Here is an 18,552-nt window from a genome sequence, read left to right on the forward strand (position 1 = left end):
TAAATTAAGATTCTGTAGTCTTCCAACTGTAGGTAGTAAAGTCATGGGATCTTGCTTATTCAGCAAACTGCCCAGCATGCAAAATATCAGATGAGTCAGTCCAACACTTGATTTTCTTGCGTCCTCATAAAGATTTACGGCAATGTAACCTGAAAAGGTGTCTAGTGTCTAAACAGTTATCAGTTGAGGATGCTAGCTCAGGCTGAAGCCCTCTGCAAAAATACAATGCATCTAGATGTCTACACAGTCAGGATTTGTGAAAAGGGCATAGTGCCGTAGGAACATACTTTTGAGAAGTAGAAGACATGATTTTTCTTTTTTAATTGTATTGGCTGATGCTATGTGAAACATATCATATAATTTGATTTGTTGCAATTGCCTTTTTCTGTATTCATACAGAATGTTTTACTGTTGTAATTCATAATATGCATGTGTAAGTCCTAATTATATGTTGTTTTATGGCAGTTGCCGGAATAAACTTGAAGTACAAACTTTATTTTTTGCAGGCCATTGGCGAGCCACTGTACCGTGTTGGCACTGGCAACTATGAATACCGGTTGGTTCTGCGCTGCCGGCAGGAGGCTCGTTCCCGCTTTGCTAAGATGAGGAAAGATGTGCTGGAGAAGGTGGAGCTGCTCGACCAGAAACATGGTGAGACCCTATCTTCACCCATGCCGGACATATTATAGTTCTTGCAAGGGAATTGCTGTTGAGTGCGTAGTGCTCACCTCAATCAAGATCCGTTCCTTTTGAAAACATCTACTTGATTGATTTTTAGATTTTAACCAATTCTTGCATACTTCTCCAGAGTGGCCGACAGCCTTCGTGACTGTCCACACATTCGCTTTGTTGCCAGGAAGGTTGCAGCAATGGTTTAATTTGCGTATTGGGAAAGACCTAAACATGTGCATTTTCCAATAACTGTTTCCAGTCTGTTTTTTTTTTAATGATTTATTACACACTTTTACAAAAACGAATTTCAGAACTTTACGATAAATGCAACATGGTCTCATAGTGTCATAAGTTTTCCTTAGTTGAAGCTCTTCATGGGTTTAATTTGCCTGTTTATGTTCTCAAAGTCTGTATTTATACTTTTGGTCAATTGTCTCAGACCAGTCACTATTCCATAGTTTCCTTTTTACTGCCTCGGGATTTGTCTTCAACACCATAGAAGCTCTGATGTCTTCTAAGATTTGAAGGCATCGATCAGTCCATTCTTTAAGAATTGGTTCTTCCTTGTATGTTTATGGAGATCAGGCCCAGTTCGTATTTTATGATGACAGTGGGGATGGATCTTGGAAGGTGATTGATTATTTATATAGCGCCTATACACAATGTGTTTCAAAGCGCTTCAAGGAGAGAGGGAACATAGGAAAATACAGTTCCATTCAGTTAAAGTCCTTGAAACGATACAGAATGTGAAAAATAACTATCGTAATAGGCCTGTCGAAATTTCTTATAGTGCAATTGCATAGAACAAGTAAGGCAAGAGGGAAGGGAAAAGAAGGAGAACAAAGCAAGCAGTAACATTACTATGTCTGATTACAATTGATGTAGTGCAGGGGGTATACAAGAGGAGAGGTGGGAGGGGGGGCGGGGATATGAGTGGGGAGAAGGAGCTGAACAAGGCACGCTACTGTGCAAATTTGTCAGTGACAAATTTAAAAAGCAGGGGTCGGAGGAGGAGGGAGAAGAATGAGGGGGGCGGGAGGAGGGGAGACAGACAAGCTGCTATCAAATGTCAAGGGAACAGATGATGGGAGTAAGTGCTCGGAGGGGGAAGGCTGAGAGGAGGGAGAAAAAGTGGGATGTGGAGTTGGAAGATGGTAGAAGAGGAGGGATTTATGGAGGGGGAAGGGGGTAGAAGGCAGGTAAGGGGGGGCAAGGGGGTACACAGAGCCAAATAGGGGGGGAGCAAGGCAGGGTGGGGCACACAGGCTCACAGGGGGGCATGGGGGCACGCAGACACTCACGTGGAGTATTTTCCGCCAGAATTTGCTTTCCAAGGTTGACCACAAGCTCCAGGAACAACTTGGTGCACAATCGGCACCGTGGAGTAGGACAGGCATAACTTTCTGCTTGTAGAATGTTATCACAAGTCTCAGGGAGAATTTGCCAAACCTTTTGTAGATTATACAGCCCTGGGCAGCGAGTTGCTTGATTTTCGCCTTGATAGTAACTGTACACGCGTTGTCATTTGTGCTTGAGTTGATGCACGTTCTCCGGTATCTTGATGATTCCACTTGGTTCAGTAATTCTTTCCCCAGGCACCACTGACTTTTGTTTTCTTCCTTTTAGGTTTTGCATTAGCATCTACCTGTTTTTCATACGTGACCTCTACTGCCTTGTATATATATACCCTTGTTGATATATTGTGTAACTATGTAACTTAAGCCTTGCATATTCAGTACTATTGCGCCCTGATACCCTTGGGTATGGTGCGCATTATCAATGAATAAACAAATAAACAAACAATACCTCAGATTATTTGCATTGATGTTTAAACCAGTGGACTCAACATAGGTTTGAAGTAACTTCAGTTTTCTCTGTAAACCGATTGGGGTTTGGTCTAGTATGAGATCATCGTCAGCATAAAGCATCCATCCTAATGGCTTCCCGTTGATTTTTGGTGGGAACGTATTAGAATTGTCCATCACTTCTGAGGTCTGATATGAACAGATTGAGCAATAGCGATGCCATTGGGCATCCCTGTTTGACGCCTCTGTGTGTGTTGATTGATTTTGAGAGGAGGCCAGTCTGACCTAGGCACATTTTTATTTTGGTTCCTTAGTTCAAGGCTTTGATTGCTAGGTGGAGGCTTATTGGACAATTCAATGTTTTAGTTTAGTCCATAGTAGCTCTCTGTCAATGCTATCAAAAGCTTGGGCTAGGTATTTAAAGGCCAAGTAAAGTTTGTTTCTTTGTTTGATTGCTTTTATTTTTAGCATATTGATCAGGAGTAAGTTAAGCCCACAGCCTACTCCCTTTACAAATCTTGTTTGTCGACAATCATAGTTATGCGATGTGTAGGTCCAGTTTGTCATTTTCGTATGTATCAGAGATGCAAGGACTTTTCCCAGTACGTCTAAAAGTGCAATGGGCCGATTCTTACAGCATCTGATTGGTTAGTCTGTCTGGACCTGGTACTCTTGACGTGCGGGCATTTTTAATTTTTAAGAGGATGTCATCTCTATCAAATTCGATTTACCACTTGTCTTGATCTGATGACGCTCCTTTTTTTCCATCTAGTTCGTCAGTGTCTAACCCATTCTTCCTCTAGTACCATATTGTTTTGAAGTGCTTGCTGTGAGTTTTGTATGTTTAAGTGCTGCCAGAATGCTCGCGCGTTTCTGTTGGCCATAGCTTGCATCATGGACTCTGCGTCACGTTGCTGGGTTATAGCTGGTTTTTGCATTTCGGTTTTAGTTTCTTCTGTTTGACTTTTTCTGCAGGCGACAGGTGTATGGTATGTCTGATCTCTTTTCGAAACTCTTCCGTATTAATACCTCTGGGTCATACGCGTGTTTTGGTTTGAAGGCACATCTACGATGTCCATGCTGGATTTCTGTGTATTCGTGTAGGAGAGGTAAGTATTCAACTTCCGTTTTTTTTTTGGCTGATTGAGTTTTTTGTCTATTTTGCTTGCGATCTTAGGTCTATTGGATTCCCCACTATGCCTTCTGCATCTGCAGAGTTGGTCGGCCTGTTGGTTAATTCCTGTACTCCCTTTGGGAGGGATCCAACTTCAAGTATTTTAGTAGTTTGGGGATGTTTTAAAGTTGCTACTTCCTTGTTGGTGTTAGAGTTGGCTGTAATTAGTTCTGTTGGGGCAGTTCTTCTTTGCATGTCCAATCCAGCATTTGTTATATTCAATGTTTCAGTTTGGCTACTTGTTTCTCTATGATCTTGATTTTTTGTAAGTGTCTGTAGATTAACGCGTGTCCTTATCCGTGTTTATGTTCATTTTTAATCAAAGTAATGCTTTTCGGGCCACTTCTGCCAAGATTTTCTTTATTTCACCATTGGTTTTAAGTTTTTCTATGAACGACTTTTGAGCCAAGTCTCCTCTCTGTTTCTTGGTTTATTTTTGCTTGAAGCATGATCATAAATATTTAAATGTTTGAGTTTTGAATACATCATGGCCGTTACAGTGGTTTGGTCTTTGTAGTTGTCTTTTATATGTTCATACATCTTTAAAAATGGAGCTAGTTATATAGTTAAAGCTGACATGATGCTTGAATTTTGTACTGTGTGACCTTGTTTGGATTGATCCCAAGGTATGTGTTGTTTTCCCATTGTGATATGTCGTCCTCACTTCTAGGAAGTCTCTCTGTATAAATGAGGAATCAGAGGAAAATACTTCTGAATCAGTTGTTGTCTCTTCACTCGTATCGATTCTTTCGTGATTTGTTAAGTTGGATATCATCTCCCTAGGTGTTTTTCCTCTATTCCCTTCTTTTCTAACTTGCGAGCATGTTATACCTGGAAGAGTGAGAGAGTCCACACTCCTGCGTTTGTTTGACGGGACATTTAAGTTGGTTTATACGAAGGTTTTAGTTTTGAATTGCACGGTCTGTCTTAATTTGCCAGCTCGGTTATTCGGTTGTAGGAATATTTCAGCTATGTCACGCGTCAGCTTCTCAGCAACTGCTAGTGAGTCATGTTTGACCAATCTGGCTTCCCTGAGGGGTTCTGACTCATTCAGATTGTCCCATGTATTTATTTTTTTGGACTGGCTATGTTTGTCTTTCCAGCAGCTCTTGCAGTGTTTCCTCCGATCCTCCATGTACTTCTTGTCTTTCCGTTTTGTTGTTTTGTGTAGATTCAGTAGGATACGTCTCTTGACCTTGATTTCTAAGTTGATCTTGCTCATGTCTGTGTGTGCCAGGCACCTTATGACACGCTGAAGCATCTCCCTAGTTTGAGCCAAGCTGGCCTATGCGAGTCTCGTAGATTACGTCATCAAGTCCATCTTATTGTCGAGGATCTCTCTCCTCCTCCTTGTTACAGTACTGATCATTTGCAGTTACATATGCATCCGTGGCACCATCAGACATCTCTAACAGGCTTTCCACCTGTACCTGGTCGCCAGCCTCACACACCACCGCTTCCCTGCTATTACGCTGCATGTTTATGAAAGGTTGCGGGTCACGCTTCAGTGGCTGCGATAGGTAATTTGTCGTCTTTGGCACCTCCGTGGATGCGAGCTGTGAGCCTCTGGTCGCCGTTGTCAACTGGGAGGAGACAGTTGCTCCTCGTGTCAGATCAACGTTGTCTGATGTTAATGTTGGGGGGCTCGCTAAGGTGTACTATGCCTTGCGGTTAGAAGGTAGACATGTGTCTGCTGGATTTGCAGACTCTGGATGGCAGTTGGAGGCATTCTTCACTTCTCCCCCCTCGGCCGTTCTACATACATTCTCGCCCACTCTGGCTTACGTTGTTGTCGTGCAGAGGGTCGGGGATAGGAGGTACTCTTACCTTTCAACACGTCCGCATTATCTCCATCCACAGATCTCTGTGCTCCGGACGAGTCCATGGAGAGGCTCGATTGCTTCAAGAGGCAGCGCTGCGCCTGGCGTCTCCTTTGGAGTGGAACTCCCTTCACACCCTCCAGCTCATTTTCCATGTCAAAGACCATAGTAGTGGAGCGCTTTCTTTCAGCCCACGGTCCCATGGTCCCAGGTTACTGAGGGAGCACAGGAAACCCTTCTGACACTCCTCGACACTCTGTGTCGTGGAGTGGGTTTTTTAAATGTTGCTCCTCCTTCTCTGTGCACAATAAGGAGCAAAAGCAGACTACACAGTGAACGAAGAAGGAAAACGCTGACAGCTCTAACACAGTAAACGCTCCTGACACTCTGCCACGCTCTGCGTTGTGTAGTGGGTTTTCTATAGGTTGCTTCTCCTTCTCTGTGCACAATAGGCAGCAAAAGCATATTGCACAGTGAACGAAGCAGGAAACACTCCTGACACTCCACTTTTGTTGTGCATGATTTCACATATGGTCGAAATCTATCAACATCTGCAACCAGATGCAGTTCATTATGCCAGATGGCTTGCCTTGCTAGCAGATATGCACCTGATAAATAAACTCAAAGATATTGGTTAGCGGCAGGCAAATCATAAAATTGTGTCTAATAACTTCTTTGTGTGTAAAGAATGTTGTGTCCGGCTGGTAAACCATGTATTTGCAACATTGTATCTCATAGCAATGCAAATCTCTGCAAAAACATCTGAACCTTTCAAGTGCATTTTTATTCCTACCGTTGGGCTCTGGGCAACAATATCGGTGCTAGTTTGATGGATTACTTTGTTGTGAATCAAAATGTTGGCTGGGCAATGTGATTTTGCTCTTGGAAGGGATGGTTCTGCTTTCGTAAATGGACAGTAGGAAAAGCATCTCCAGATACAATGGAATCTGAAGCAGTTATTTGGGAATTGTGGAAGGCCTGATTGCTCTTATTCCATATACTCTCTAGGTCCAAGGTACTCAACCCTATTTTCGAGGGGATTGGGTCCGCCGACGTATTCCATATCTATGACCGTAATAACCACAGCTGTGCTACTTCGGAAAATCTTCTTGCGTCGATACGCTGTCCTCGTGGGCCTCCGTCGAGCCGACGTCACCGGATGTTATAAGTAGGACGCACGACACCCGTAGCCTCAGTTCCGTTTTTTCCACGAACATGTTCGCTTCGGAGATCTCGGCGCGCCTCGATTCTACTGAATCCTGTTCTTTCGGTTCTTTGAACCTGTTTCTTCATTGCTATTGAAAGATGTCTTTGGCTTCTTCCACCCCGCGGTCAGGGTTTAAGAAGTGTCGGGTGTGTGGGTCCAAGATGTCGCTGACGGATACGCACGACGCTTGCCTCTGGTGCCTCGGGGAGGACCATGATACGGATGACCGTGTCGACTGCCAATCGCTCACATTGAAGGCCTTGCGGGAGCGTAAGAAGAAGCGGTCGGTCGGTAACGTGGCCAAGCCCCAGAAGTCGCTTTCCACTGGTCTTTCGGCAGACGATTCGAGGGGCGACTGTCCGCATCGTTGTGGTGAGTCCGGGGGTTCTCGGTCTGGGAGTCAGTCCAGCCATTCCTCTGCCTCTTCGAGGCACTCCAGGAAGCACCGTCACAGGTCGCCTTCCCCATCCTCTTCCAAGGATTCCGCCCGTCGGCGGGTTGCTTGTCCCAACAAGCATTCCACTCCTGAGGAATGGGATTCCTTCCGAAAGGAGATGTTGGCGATTTTTCAATCGCAGGGCTCCGGTCCGTCCGCGCCATCTGAGGATGCCGGTCGTGGCCGTGCTAGAGACACCGCTCGTCCGCCTTCGGGCTCGAGCAGTTGTCGCGACCACCGGGTGCCTTCGAGGTCCCAGTCGGACAAGGATGGTTGCTCTAGACATGGCCGTTCCTGGTCCCGGTCCTCGACGCCCTCGAGACCGCGAGAACCTGTGAAGTATTCGAGGAAGACATTGACGCCAAGGTCGTCGATGGACTCTCTCGAGGCCCCGCCTCCGAGGAAGTCGTTGGTGCCCAGGCTGTCGAGAGACAATCTCTGGGCTTCGAGGCCTGTGTCGACACAGTCGAACCTGTCGGCGCCACGCTCGACATCGACACCGATTCCCTCAACGCCTTTTGAGGTGGCTTTGTCGGAGGTGCACGGCGGCACCCCCCAGAAAAGGCGCTGGCCAAGGCTAAACATGTCTTTTTCTGTACCCTCCTTCCAGCCTATGGATTATATTTCTGAGGTGGATGAGGGGCCTGAGGAAGGTGAGGGTCCTGCAGGGGTTCCTAATGACATTGTTTCTGGTCATAGTCAACTTGAGGACCTGCGTCAGTCGCTGCACGATGCCAGTGGTCTAGACACTTCTCCGGAGGTGGAGTTTGGTAGGCCGGAGCCTGGCACGCATGCCAGCGCCTCATGTCGAGGGTCACGGATTACCTGGGGTGGTCTGCCCCCCCCCCCCTGGGGATTTTCAGCTGGATTGCCTGACTGATATCCTGGACCAAGGTCCTCCAACTGACCCGGTGCTGCCATTCCATATGGCCTTGCAGAGAAGGGTGGTAGCGGCTTGGACTTCTACGGACAGTCTCCCGGTAGTGAGCAAGTCCTTGCCGAAGAAATATCGCCCAGCCAGTGGAGACCCCTGCTACTTGACCACGCACCCTACTCCGGAGAGTTTGGTGGTGCAGGCGGCTACGGCCCCAGCAAAGCAGGCGTTGTACCCTACCATCCCTTCTGGTAGGGATGACAAACGTTTTGACGGCTGGGCGAAGAAGGTATTTTCTTCTGGGGGTATGGCGCTTCAGGCTGCCAACTCTGTTTGTGCCTGTCTCGTTTCACACACACTCTGTGGAACTGTATTTCCCTAGCGGCTGATCATATTCCTGAAGGGGAGGAACGGTATGGTTTCCTTGCTATTGTGCAGGGTGGCAAGGATGCCTTGTGTGAATACGTTCAGTCGGGTCTGGACATGGTTGATTGCGTCAGCCGATCCAAGGTGGCGAGCACCGTAATACGCAGGTTTGCGTGGTTGCAGAAGTCTGGTTTTGCTCCTGATGTGCAAGCCCGGCTCCCCAACATGCCCTTTGATGGTGAACATCTTTTTGGCAGCAAGGCTGACGAGAGTGTTGAGGTTGCAGACCTCCAAAGCTGCAGCAAAGTTGTTGAGCGCTGCAGTTCGCCAACCTCCACCTTTTCGTCCTAGGGGACAGCAATGGAGGGGAGGTTCCTTTCGTATTACTCAACCTTTGGTAAAGCAAGAGGAGCTGGCAGTCAAGGAGGCCACCGTAGGAGTGCCAGAGGTGGAAAACAGGGTACTCGAGGTGCCAAGGCCACTCGGGCAGTTGCCTCTTTGCCCTCGGGCAACGCCGCGGCCGCTACCACTCAGTCATGAGGCCATGTCCCATGGTTCACTGGTTGGGGGAAGTCTGGCGCAGCATTTTGTAGAGTGGCGTGCCATTGCTTCGGATGTGTGGGTTCTGGAGATGATAACCCACGGCTACGGTTTTCCCTTTCGGCAGAGGCCTCACGACAATCCACCAGGGATCCTCTCTTTGAAGAGTCCGGATCCGCTCCTTGTGCAGGAAATTCAAGCCGTGCTGGAGAAAGGCGCCATAGAACTGGTGCCTGTAGTGGAGAGGAACAAGGGATGGTATTCCCCTTATTTTTTGATTTCGAAGAAAGACGGGGGATTGAGACCCATCATGGACTTGCACGGTTTGAACAAACTCCTCCAGGAAGGAAAAGTTCAAGATGGTTACTCTCTCTCAAGTCCTCCAGACCCTTCAACTTCAGGACTGGTTGGTGTCTCTCGACCTCAAGGACGCTTACTTCTATGTGCCGATCCATCCCAAGCACAAGAAGTACCTGAGGTTCGCGATTGGCGACTCACACTTTCAGTTTCGGGTCCTGCCGTTCGGATTGACCCCCGCCTGAGGGTTTTCACCAAACTCATGGTGGTGGTGTTAGTGTATCTCAGGCAAGGGGGATTCACGTCTACCCCTACCTGGACGACTGGTTGATCAGGACGTGCTCTCCCGGGCAAGTCCTGGATCATCTGTCCATCACCTGCCACTCCCTTCACTGACTGGGCTTCTCCCTCAACTTGAAGTCCCATTTCATGCCAACACAGCAGCTCCAGTACATCGGAGCAGTGCTCAACACATCCCTGGGGCTGTGTTTTCCTCCCCAGGTGAGGGCTCTTCACATTCAGCAGATGGTGCACAAGTTTCAACATGCCCAGGTGCTCCGGCCGTTCGAGTTCTTGAGGTTGCTCGGCATCCTGCATTCTTCTGGTGCCAGAGGCTCGACTGCGGATGAGATCTTTGCAGTGGGCACTCATAGTGCAATGGTCACAAAACTCCGGCAGGATGTCGGACCCTGATCAGGTGCCGCCCTCGGTCGCCCAGGAACTTCTGTGGTGGGCCGTCAAAGGCAATCTGATGAAGGGGGCTCCGTTTTGGCTTCCCTGACTGGAGGTGACGATCGCATCCCTCACGGGATGGGGAGCTCATGCGAACGAGCTGACAGTCAGCGGTCGTTGGTTTCTGTCGGAGTCCAGACTCCATATCAATCTGTTAGAGCTGAGGGCCATCAGGCTAGCCCTGAAGGCTTTTCTGCCGACTGTGCGAGGAAAGAATGTCCTGATCCTGACGGACAATACGGTGGCCATGCACTTCCTCAACAAAAAGGTGGGGGGGCAGGGTCACTTCCTCTGTGCAGGGAGGCGATGCAGCTTGAGTTCTGGGCCATCCAGCAGGAAATTTCGATCTCGGCAGTTCATCTGACCGGAGACGAAAACGAGACGGCGGATGCTCTGAGCAGGCAGAGCGCGATCTCTCACGAGTGGGAGTTGGCTCAGGAGATTCTCCTGGAGATCTTCGCCCTTTGGGGGACCCCTCAAGTGGATCTCTTTGCCTCCAGTGTCAACTGGGTGCGAAAGGTTCTGCTCGCGGGAATTTCCTCCAAGAGGAGCCTTAGAAGACGTGTTCATGGTGGAGTGGTCATTCCCACTACTGTACGCGTTTCCTCCAATCCACGTCATCCCGCAAGTACTGTGGAGGTTACGGAAGTTCGGTTCCCGGATGATCCTCGTTGCTCCGGCGTGGGCCCGGAGGATGTGGTACCTGGAACTTCTCGACTTGTCCATCTGCCCACCACGTTGTCTTCTCTACCAAGACGATCTGCTCTCACGGGAGGGGGGGGTCAGGTTCTCCATCCAGAGGTCAGATCCCTCAACCTTCACGCTTGGCTTCTGAAAGGTTGAGGTATAAGGATTGGGACCTCCCTGAAGACGTGATGGAGGTGTTGCTCTCAGCCAGACCGCTAGCAACAAAGTCTCTGTACCGTTGCCGTTAAGTTCTGCGACTGGTGCAGAGTTAAGAATGTGGGTCCTTTTGCATGTGACATTCCCATGGTTCTGTCTTTTTTGCTTTCTTTGGCCCACAGGGGCTTGCAAGTGGGTATTGAAGAGTGTTCCTATTTTAAAATCCCTTTAATTTCTGTTTCTGAAAGGGCTCACTAATGTGTTCCCTCCGTCACCTTTCCTGGTGCCTGGTTGGGATTTGAACCTTGTTCCCAAGTTTCTAATGGGTGCTCCCTTTGAGCCTTTGCACTCCTGTCCTTTGAGACTGTTAACTCTTAAAACTGTATTTTTGGTTGCGGTCACTTCCGCTCGCAGAGTGAGTGAGTTACAGGCACTTTCAGTTAAGCCACCCTTCACTGTGTTTCATAAGGACAGGGTTGTCCTTGGAGTTTGTCCTTTCTTTCTTCCGAAGGTGGTGTCGGAATTTCATTTAGGCCAGAAGGTTGTTCTTCCGGCATTCTATCCTCCTCCACATCCTGGTAAGGAAGAGGAGAGGCTCCATAGGCTTGATCCTAGGAGAGCGTTAAGCTTTTATATTTCACGCATGTCCCGGGTCAGAGTGGACGATCAACTCTTCATTGGTTACGCTGGAAAGCGTTTGGGACAAGCTGTGACGTAACAGACTTTGTCTTGCTGGATTATTTTGGCCATCTCGGAGTGTTACCGTTTGGCGGGTAAGGACCCACCGGCCGGCTTGCTGCCCATTCTACCAGGGGTATGGCTGCATCTACTGCCCTACAGAGGGGTGTTCCTATTCGTAACATCTGTGATGCAGCCACCTGTGCTTCAGTACATACTTTTGTACGTCACTAATCCCTCGATTCCATCTGAGGTCAGGATCTGGCCTTTGGCAAGGCAGTCCTTTACTCCGCAATTTGATTGGGCATTCTAAATTTGGTTTTATAAATTCTTTTCCCACCTCCTTGCTTTGGTACTGCTTTGGGAGTCTGTCATAGATATGGAATACGTTGGAGGACCCAATCCCCTCGAAGAACATGTTACTCTCTTACCTGGTAACGTTCTTCCGATGGGATGGTCCGACGACGTATTCCATATCGCTCTCTCCCTACCTACCTTCCCCGCTCCAGAATTCTTAAGCAATTGCAGCTTACGGTTCCGCAAGGCTTTGTGTGTCTGACTGGCAGAAGACTGGTTTCACACGTTCTGGGGAAAAAACTACAACTGAGGCTATGGGCGTCGTGCGTCCTACTTATCACATCGGCTGACGTAGGCCGTTGGAGGAGGTCCTAGAGGACGGCGCATCGACGTAATTGATGTAGACGCCGAAAATTTTCCGAAGCAGCACAGCTTTGGTGATTACAGGTAAGAGAGTAACTTGTTCTCCTAAACCAAAAGTACCACCAATCAAAGTGCTAGTCCCAGTGTGTTTCAATTTCACCAATTTATTAAATTCATAATGTGTTCATGCATCCACCACCATCACAACCCTTTTCGACCTATTGTAAATGTTTCAGGACAGAGGACAGTCCTGTTATTGAGCCATGCAAGGCAAATCCTAAAATGAATGACTCCTCTACTAATGCTACCCTACTATAGCACAAACTACATCCCAAAAAGTGTCTCCTAATGTTATAACAAATTACCTTTTCTAAACTTCACGTGAGCAGGTGCCCAAAGCGCGATTTATCCTTCAAAAGCGCAACACTGTATTAAGGCAAAGCATTTTCCCAAAATGTTCTATAACCATATAATTGGAGAATTAAATTGCTATTCTGCTATGCTGCTAATAGAAAATCTGTCAACGCCAACAGGGATTAAAATAACCACAAAGTACCTGTTTCCAGGGGCTTGGATACTTTCAATGTAGTTTTGCAACTGTCCAACTCCTGCCAAACAATCTAACTGGATTGTCCAAACAGTATACAACCTATACATCAATCAAGACACATTAAACAGTGAACAGACTACCATCACCTGTTGCACCCAGTATAAAAGAAAGCTACCTTACCTTTAATTTCAAGGTAAATTCAATGATGATCAATAAATGTATAGGTCTATTATATGTCTGTACTCCAATATTCATAAGCCCTGTAAAGCAATTCAAATTGGAGCCAGCCCTTTACTCACTCTATAAAGTGCCACGTAAATCACAAGCAATCCAAACATCATCTCAAATATATACTTTGTTAATACAGATTAAAGCCTAACCCAACCATTTGTCCAGTCTATCTACGTGTCTTACAATGCCCAGTCTCTACTCGCCAATAAAACAGCTATTTCACTTCATTCGCTGCAATTGCGGGCCACGCGGTATTCTGCGCCCTGAACTCGAGAAACAAATGCCGCAATTTTGTCTGGATTAGTAATTTAATACTCCCTGTGATTTCATAACATTTGTGAAAGCTTGCGTGCATGCACGCACCATTCCAGCTCTGTAATGAGCGCCACCGTACTCCTTAAGCAACAGATATTACTGCATGCTACCATTCTCTTTTTATTTACAATTCCAATAGTCAACATTAGGTGTTATTCCAACACCATCTCAGTTATAGTTAAATTGTTTATGCCCAATGCTAGTACAAATTCCATTTCCTTGCTAGGCCAACCATCATTCTATGCATAGCGCACCTTGGCAATACATTATTTTTTAAAAGTCCAAATCAAAGCTGATGGCCCCAGTCGCTTCGTAATTTCTCATTTCGCAAAACCTTGCACTTTACTACAACTCCTATTTTTAGGTGGGTGCAAGTGTACATGCACAATAATGAGCACTAACTTCCAGATTGCATCGCTTAATGCCCAACACCAAACCTATACCTCTCTGGTTGGACTCAAAATCTCAAGTAGAATATAAGGAAAGTGCGTTCCCTTCCCAGACAACCATACATTCTAAGACATATTTATGGTTGTGGTAGTGATAGCTACATAAATACAATGTGAAGGTGGGCACCACAATGGTTGGGACTTTTTATATAAATAAAGTTCATTTAGAGAAAATGTGTGATGTTATAACCTGGAGCTACCAGTCTATAAGTGATCCTGTGGCATCCGGATCGCTCTAAATACAATTGCAAGAAAAAGTAAGGTAAAAATACCGTACTTAAGACTGGTGCTTCTCAGTTGACCTTAAATAAGGTTGCTCAATCATATAAAGTTCTTGCGTGAAATAATTAAATGTCAAACAAAATATACTTCCAAATGATACAACGTTTTCCAAGAAAAATGTTTAATTCACATTCCTTGGTTTTATATTTCTGATATTACGAGGCAACTCAAAATCCATAGGTCAATTATTCACAATAGTACATATGCCAATGCATTTCGGTCTGAGACCATCTTCAGGGCTGTACTGAAGTGAGTGCAGAATCTGCATAATGTAAACATTAAACATTCATCGCAATACACATAGATATAGATACAATCGAAAATTCAAAATAAAGCAAAACACATACCCCAAATAGATCCAAAAAGATGTTGAACATGTAGGGAAAAAATATAATGATAATAAATTTAGTAATATGTCAACACACGTCATATCTCTAATCAATCATAGTGTTTTAACATCTTTGTATCCCGTGCACTGTACCTGCTAATTGTGAGTTGTCCTCCCCTGTGAAATGCGTTCGTGGAACGTCTCCAATATTCCTGTTAATTATCAGAGGGGTAATAAGTATTACTATTACTATCGCTATATCCAAGAATATAACTATTTGAGCCAGAGAGGTTCTTACCTGCTCACGTATGTTTCGCGCGCAGGACCGATCGCGCTCGTGGTAGTGATAGCTACATGTCACACAGCGTTCACTTTGTGATATATGTGGATGGGTGCATCAAACATTCAACTTAAGCTTGTCTAATTGGGATAATACATGTGTGATTTAACCAACCTCCACTTTCTAGTGTTAACATCTGTGACTACATTGCTTAAGACGTACACAACTTGCTTGACCTTCATTGTATATACACAATGTTTTGCTGAGTACCTAAACTGAATTCAGATATCCCCTACAAGCTCTCACAATACCTACTGTGTCAAAAATTAGATACAGAATATATTGTAAGGATCCTATTTTCATACATGCCTCCAGATATACACTGTCATCAATCATATATATATACAATGTTATGTTCACTGATATATATCTGTATTCAGATATAACTGAAATATGTAACAGTAATTCATGTATCAATAATTAAATGGAGAGTATATTGTATGTATTATTAGTTGCTATATACACCGCAAGCTTACAAGCTACCATACCTGGAACAGAGACAATAGTTCATCAGAAAGCAAATATATCTCACTATCTCATAGTCAAACCCTCTTGGGTGATTTCATAAAAAAGCCCCCATTTTACGATCCGAGTTGAGGTCCTTTAACACAGTTCGATATTTGCAAATCATTTTGGCTTCAGTCTTTATCAAAACCTTTTCTCTGTCTCCCCCACTGGGATCTTTCTTTACAAGCCAATAAAGCATATATAGGCCTTGTTATCCATTTGGTGACATTTCTGTCAGTTGACTGAAATAGGCAACTTGGTGTCCTCTTTATTCAAAGCACTCGGATGTTCCGTTATGCGAACTCTGGGCTTTCGTATTGTGCTCCCAATGTGGTATAGTCCGCAGACACACAATATGGTATAGACAACAAATTTTTCTGCAATTGATGAACTGAGATCTTCAATTCTTCTTTGATGTTAATCTTAATGCTCTTGTATTCCTGTGTATACTGGCACATATTGCACATTTATACATTTATCAAATCCCTTTAAGTTATTGTGCAATCAACTCCTTGCTGTTGTGTCTGGCTGTAGACAGGATGGACTGATATGGTTCGTAAGTGTTGGCGCTCTAGTATGTACATAAGCTGGTTTCTCTTTTATATAAGATTGTACACCTGGATCCAAGGTAAGAATATGCCAGTGCTTACGAAAAATGTGAAATCATTTCTTAATCTCTGCCGAATATTTAGTAATCATACTCACCTTTTGAAAATCTGAAATGTTCTCAGGTTTAGGTTGAAGTAATATATAGATACTCCAACCCTAGTTGGTGAAATATATTGGGATGATTTTTGCATTTTGCACAAAACTCTCATGAGGGATGTTTTAACCATCTGACCTAAATGTTTTTAGTATTCCAACCAGTAGAAAAGGCAAGACCTAGCTAAGTGTAGAACCTGTGGCATTTGGGGCAGGCTTAACTTCAGGAGTGAGGAGGAATCATAGGGAAGTCCTGTTATTCCACAAAGATAACCCAAGAAAGCTAACTAAAAACGAAAGGAGACCCTCAAAGTAGCCGCCGACCAAAAGGACAAAAGAAAAACACACAGCTGCCATTCCACACTATCCAAAGGCTGCCATCTTGGCTACTCAAAAACTCAGATAAGGCGTTGATCCTCGCATACTGATGGAAGTACTCGCATAAACTACCACAACACAAGCCTTGGGAGACAAAAACCGAAAAAGACCAACCAAAGAAGTGCTTTCACTGTTATGAATTCAATGCGAGGCTATGGAAAATAAATGCAAGGCGAGCATAGACTTCCTCATAGATCCTGGAAGTTGCAGGCCATTGATACTTGACACTGCCAAATGCAATGACGAGGGCCTTAAGGGTCAGCCAATTGAAATAACCACTTTTTGAGAAAGATGATTATGAATTTTCAGATGCAGAGACCCTTTTCCAGAAGCAAGACTGCCATTGTTACATACCAGAGCACAAGGCGGCACCAACAAGAATATAAATATCTTCATGAAATAGAGGGAGGAAAGGGATAGTCAGCAAAGGGGTAAGGGACACCCTGACAAACACACCAGGGTAGAATTCACGCCCACTATAGAAATCCTAGCTGACACAGTTTATGACAGAGCAGAGGACCAAGAATATTATCCCACGTTTATGGAGGAAGAAGACTGGGAACCAGAGGAATACCCTGTGGATTGCCTGGAGACAAAGACCCACCACCATCCAGTGCCCCAAAGAAATGACCAGGGAACATATATTAGACCACTAAAAAAGGCATCCAAACATTTTGCAATAAAAGCCAAATTAGAGTAAGAAGAAATGTAATTTTATTTATTAAGCTCCAGAAGGGTACAAAAGATTGTGTGTTGAGGCAGCAAACACCAAATGGATACTTGCATGCCTCACAAACTCTTATCAATTCCACTAGACCTGCAGGGAAGAGTTCATTGGTTTACATACTCTCCCTAAGAAAAATGCACTCACCCCATGGTGACAGGTGACAAAATATTTACCAGTGATTTCTCAAAAAGGTGCATGTTACCATAAGCACACTTCATATTTTGTGCAATTATGCCTCCCAAAGGCCAGCCACGCACAGTGAAACTTTTATTTGCCATTTACTGAATGCATAGTTTGTTTGCAGTGCATGTCAAATAAAAGTTTTAAACATCTCCATATTCCCCAGCAAGGTTAAGTACCATGCAAATGATACTCGCCCTTCACAAAATCTCCTTGCCAATGCGAGTGGCCTAGTAGATTTTGCGAGTCGACTTGCTTCCCCTTTAAAGGAAAAACATGCAAGCATTCCAGGCTCTACTTCCTTGTTATCGGCGTGAAAACACATATCTGTAAAAAAATGTGTTTAAACTGTTGGAAATTATGATATCCTGCATACATATCATTCCATTAGTAGGCTGTACATGATACCAGTACAAGAGTGGTTAAACAGCAAGTGGTCACAAAGTTCTAGGGATTAGGATGATCTAGTGGTAGTGACAAAGGCATTCATAAAAGCATTGAAATGAATGAAGCCAATCAACATGTCAGCATGACACCCCCAACCCATTTGTACGTTCCCGGATGCAAGTGACCATTACGACAGGCGCATCTGCTATAGAATGGGATGTACATGACCGTCTTTAAACACATGCAATTACCATTCCCATTTTAAAATGACCGCTCTTGTCCCTTCCTGCTAATTTTCATCCTTCTAATAAATTGCTCAACCTATTTAGATCACCGCTCTTCTCACTCTATATCAATCCAGCGTTCACGCAGCTCATTCTACTGAAACTTCCCTTCTTTCCATCACTGATTCTTTACTTCCTGCACATCAATCTAAAGAATCTCCTGTTCTTATTTGCTTGCTCTTTCTGCTACTTTCAACACTGTTGTTCCCTCAACTCATATTTCCACCCTTTATTACTTGGGATTTTCTGGTTCTATTTTACAATGGCTGTGTTCCTCTCTAACTGACCTGGCTTATTGAACTGTTGGGCCGGCGTGCTGTCTTCAACTCTTTGTCTGCAGTTTGGTATGCCTCAAGGTTCTGTTCGTGGCACTTTCCTCGCTTTCCTCTACACTACCCCCCCCCCCATGATCCATTGTTACCTCCTTTTGTTTTCTTCATTTCTTTTTCTAATGATTCTCAGAGCTAGAGTTTCCTCCTTCACTGACTCGCTTCATTCTACTCTTTCTGCTTGTCTTCTTGCCATTCATTATGAATGTATTTTAACTTTCTTCATCTGAACGCTTCTAAAACGTCCTGCTTCCTCTGTTCACCCCTCTCTCTATTTTCCTCCGATCTCCTCTTCTACTCGTACTATGGACATTATCTTTGATCATACTCTTTTTTTTTTTTTTTTTAAAAATAAATGTCCTTCCAACTTTTTCATATTGCCCGCTGCTGTAGTTTTTGTCTCTAATATTCGTAAAGCTGGTTTCTATATCAGTTTTCATGCTGCAAAGCTGCGTATTA

The 18,552-nt window shown here is 44.9% G+C and overlaps 1 protein-coding gene across 5 annotated transcripts in view; it reads left to right on the forward strand.

Annotated features, from left to right (window-relative positions):
* Positions 1-18,552, forward strand: part of PICK1 (protein interacting with PRKCA 1) — a 422,731-nt gene that overhangs the window by 356,067 nt on the left and 48,112 nt on the right. For 4 of the 5 annotated variants that reach the window (XM_069639885.1, XM_069639883.1, XM_069639884.1 and 1 more), the window contains exon 12: positions 507-651. In XM_069639885.1, the coding sequence (XP_069495986.1) occupies positions 507-651 (145 nt within the window). Of the gene's footprint in view, positions 1-506; positions 652-2,298; positions 2,412-18,552 lie in introns of those variants that run through there. The other variant, XM_069639887.1, reaches the window with a different exon arrangement.

Source organism: Ambystoma mexicanum, chromosome 7q, assembly GCF_040938575.1.
Source record: "Ambystoma mexicanum isolate Mex_15411 chromosome 7q, UKY_AmexF1_1, whole genome shotgun sequence".
Lineage (NCBI taxonomy): Eukaryota > Metazoa > Chordata > Amphibia > Caudata > Ambystomatidae > Ambystoma > Ambystoma mexicanum.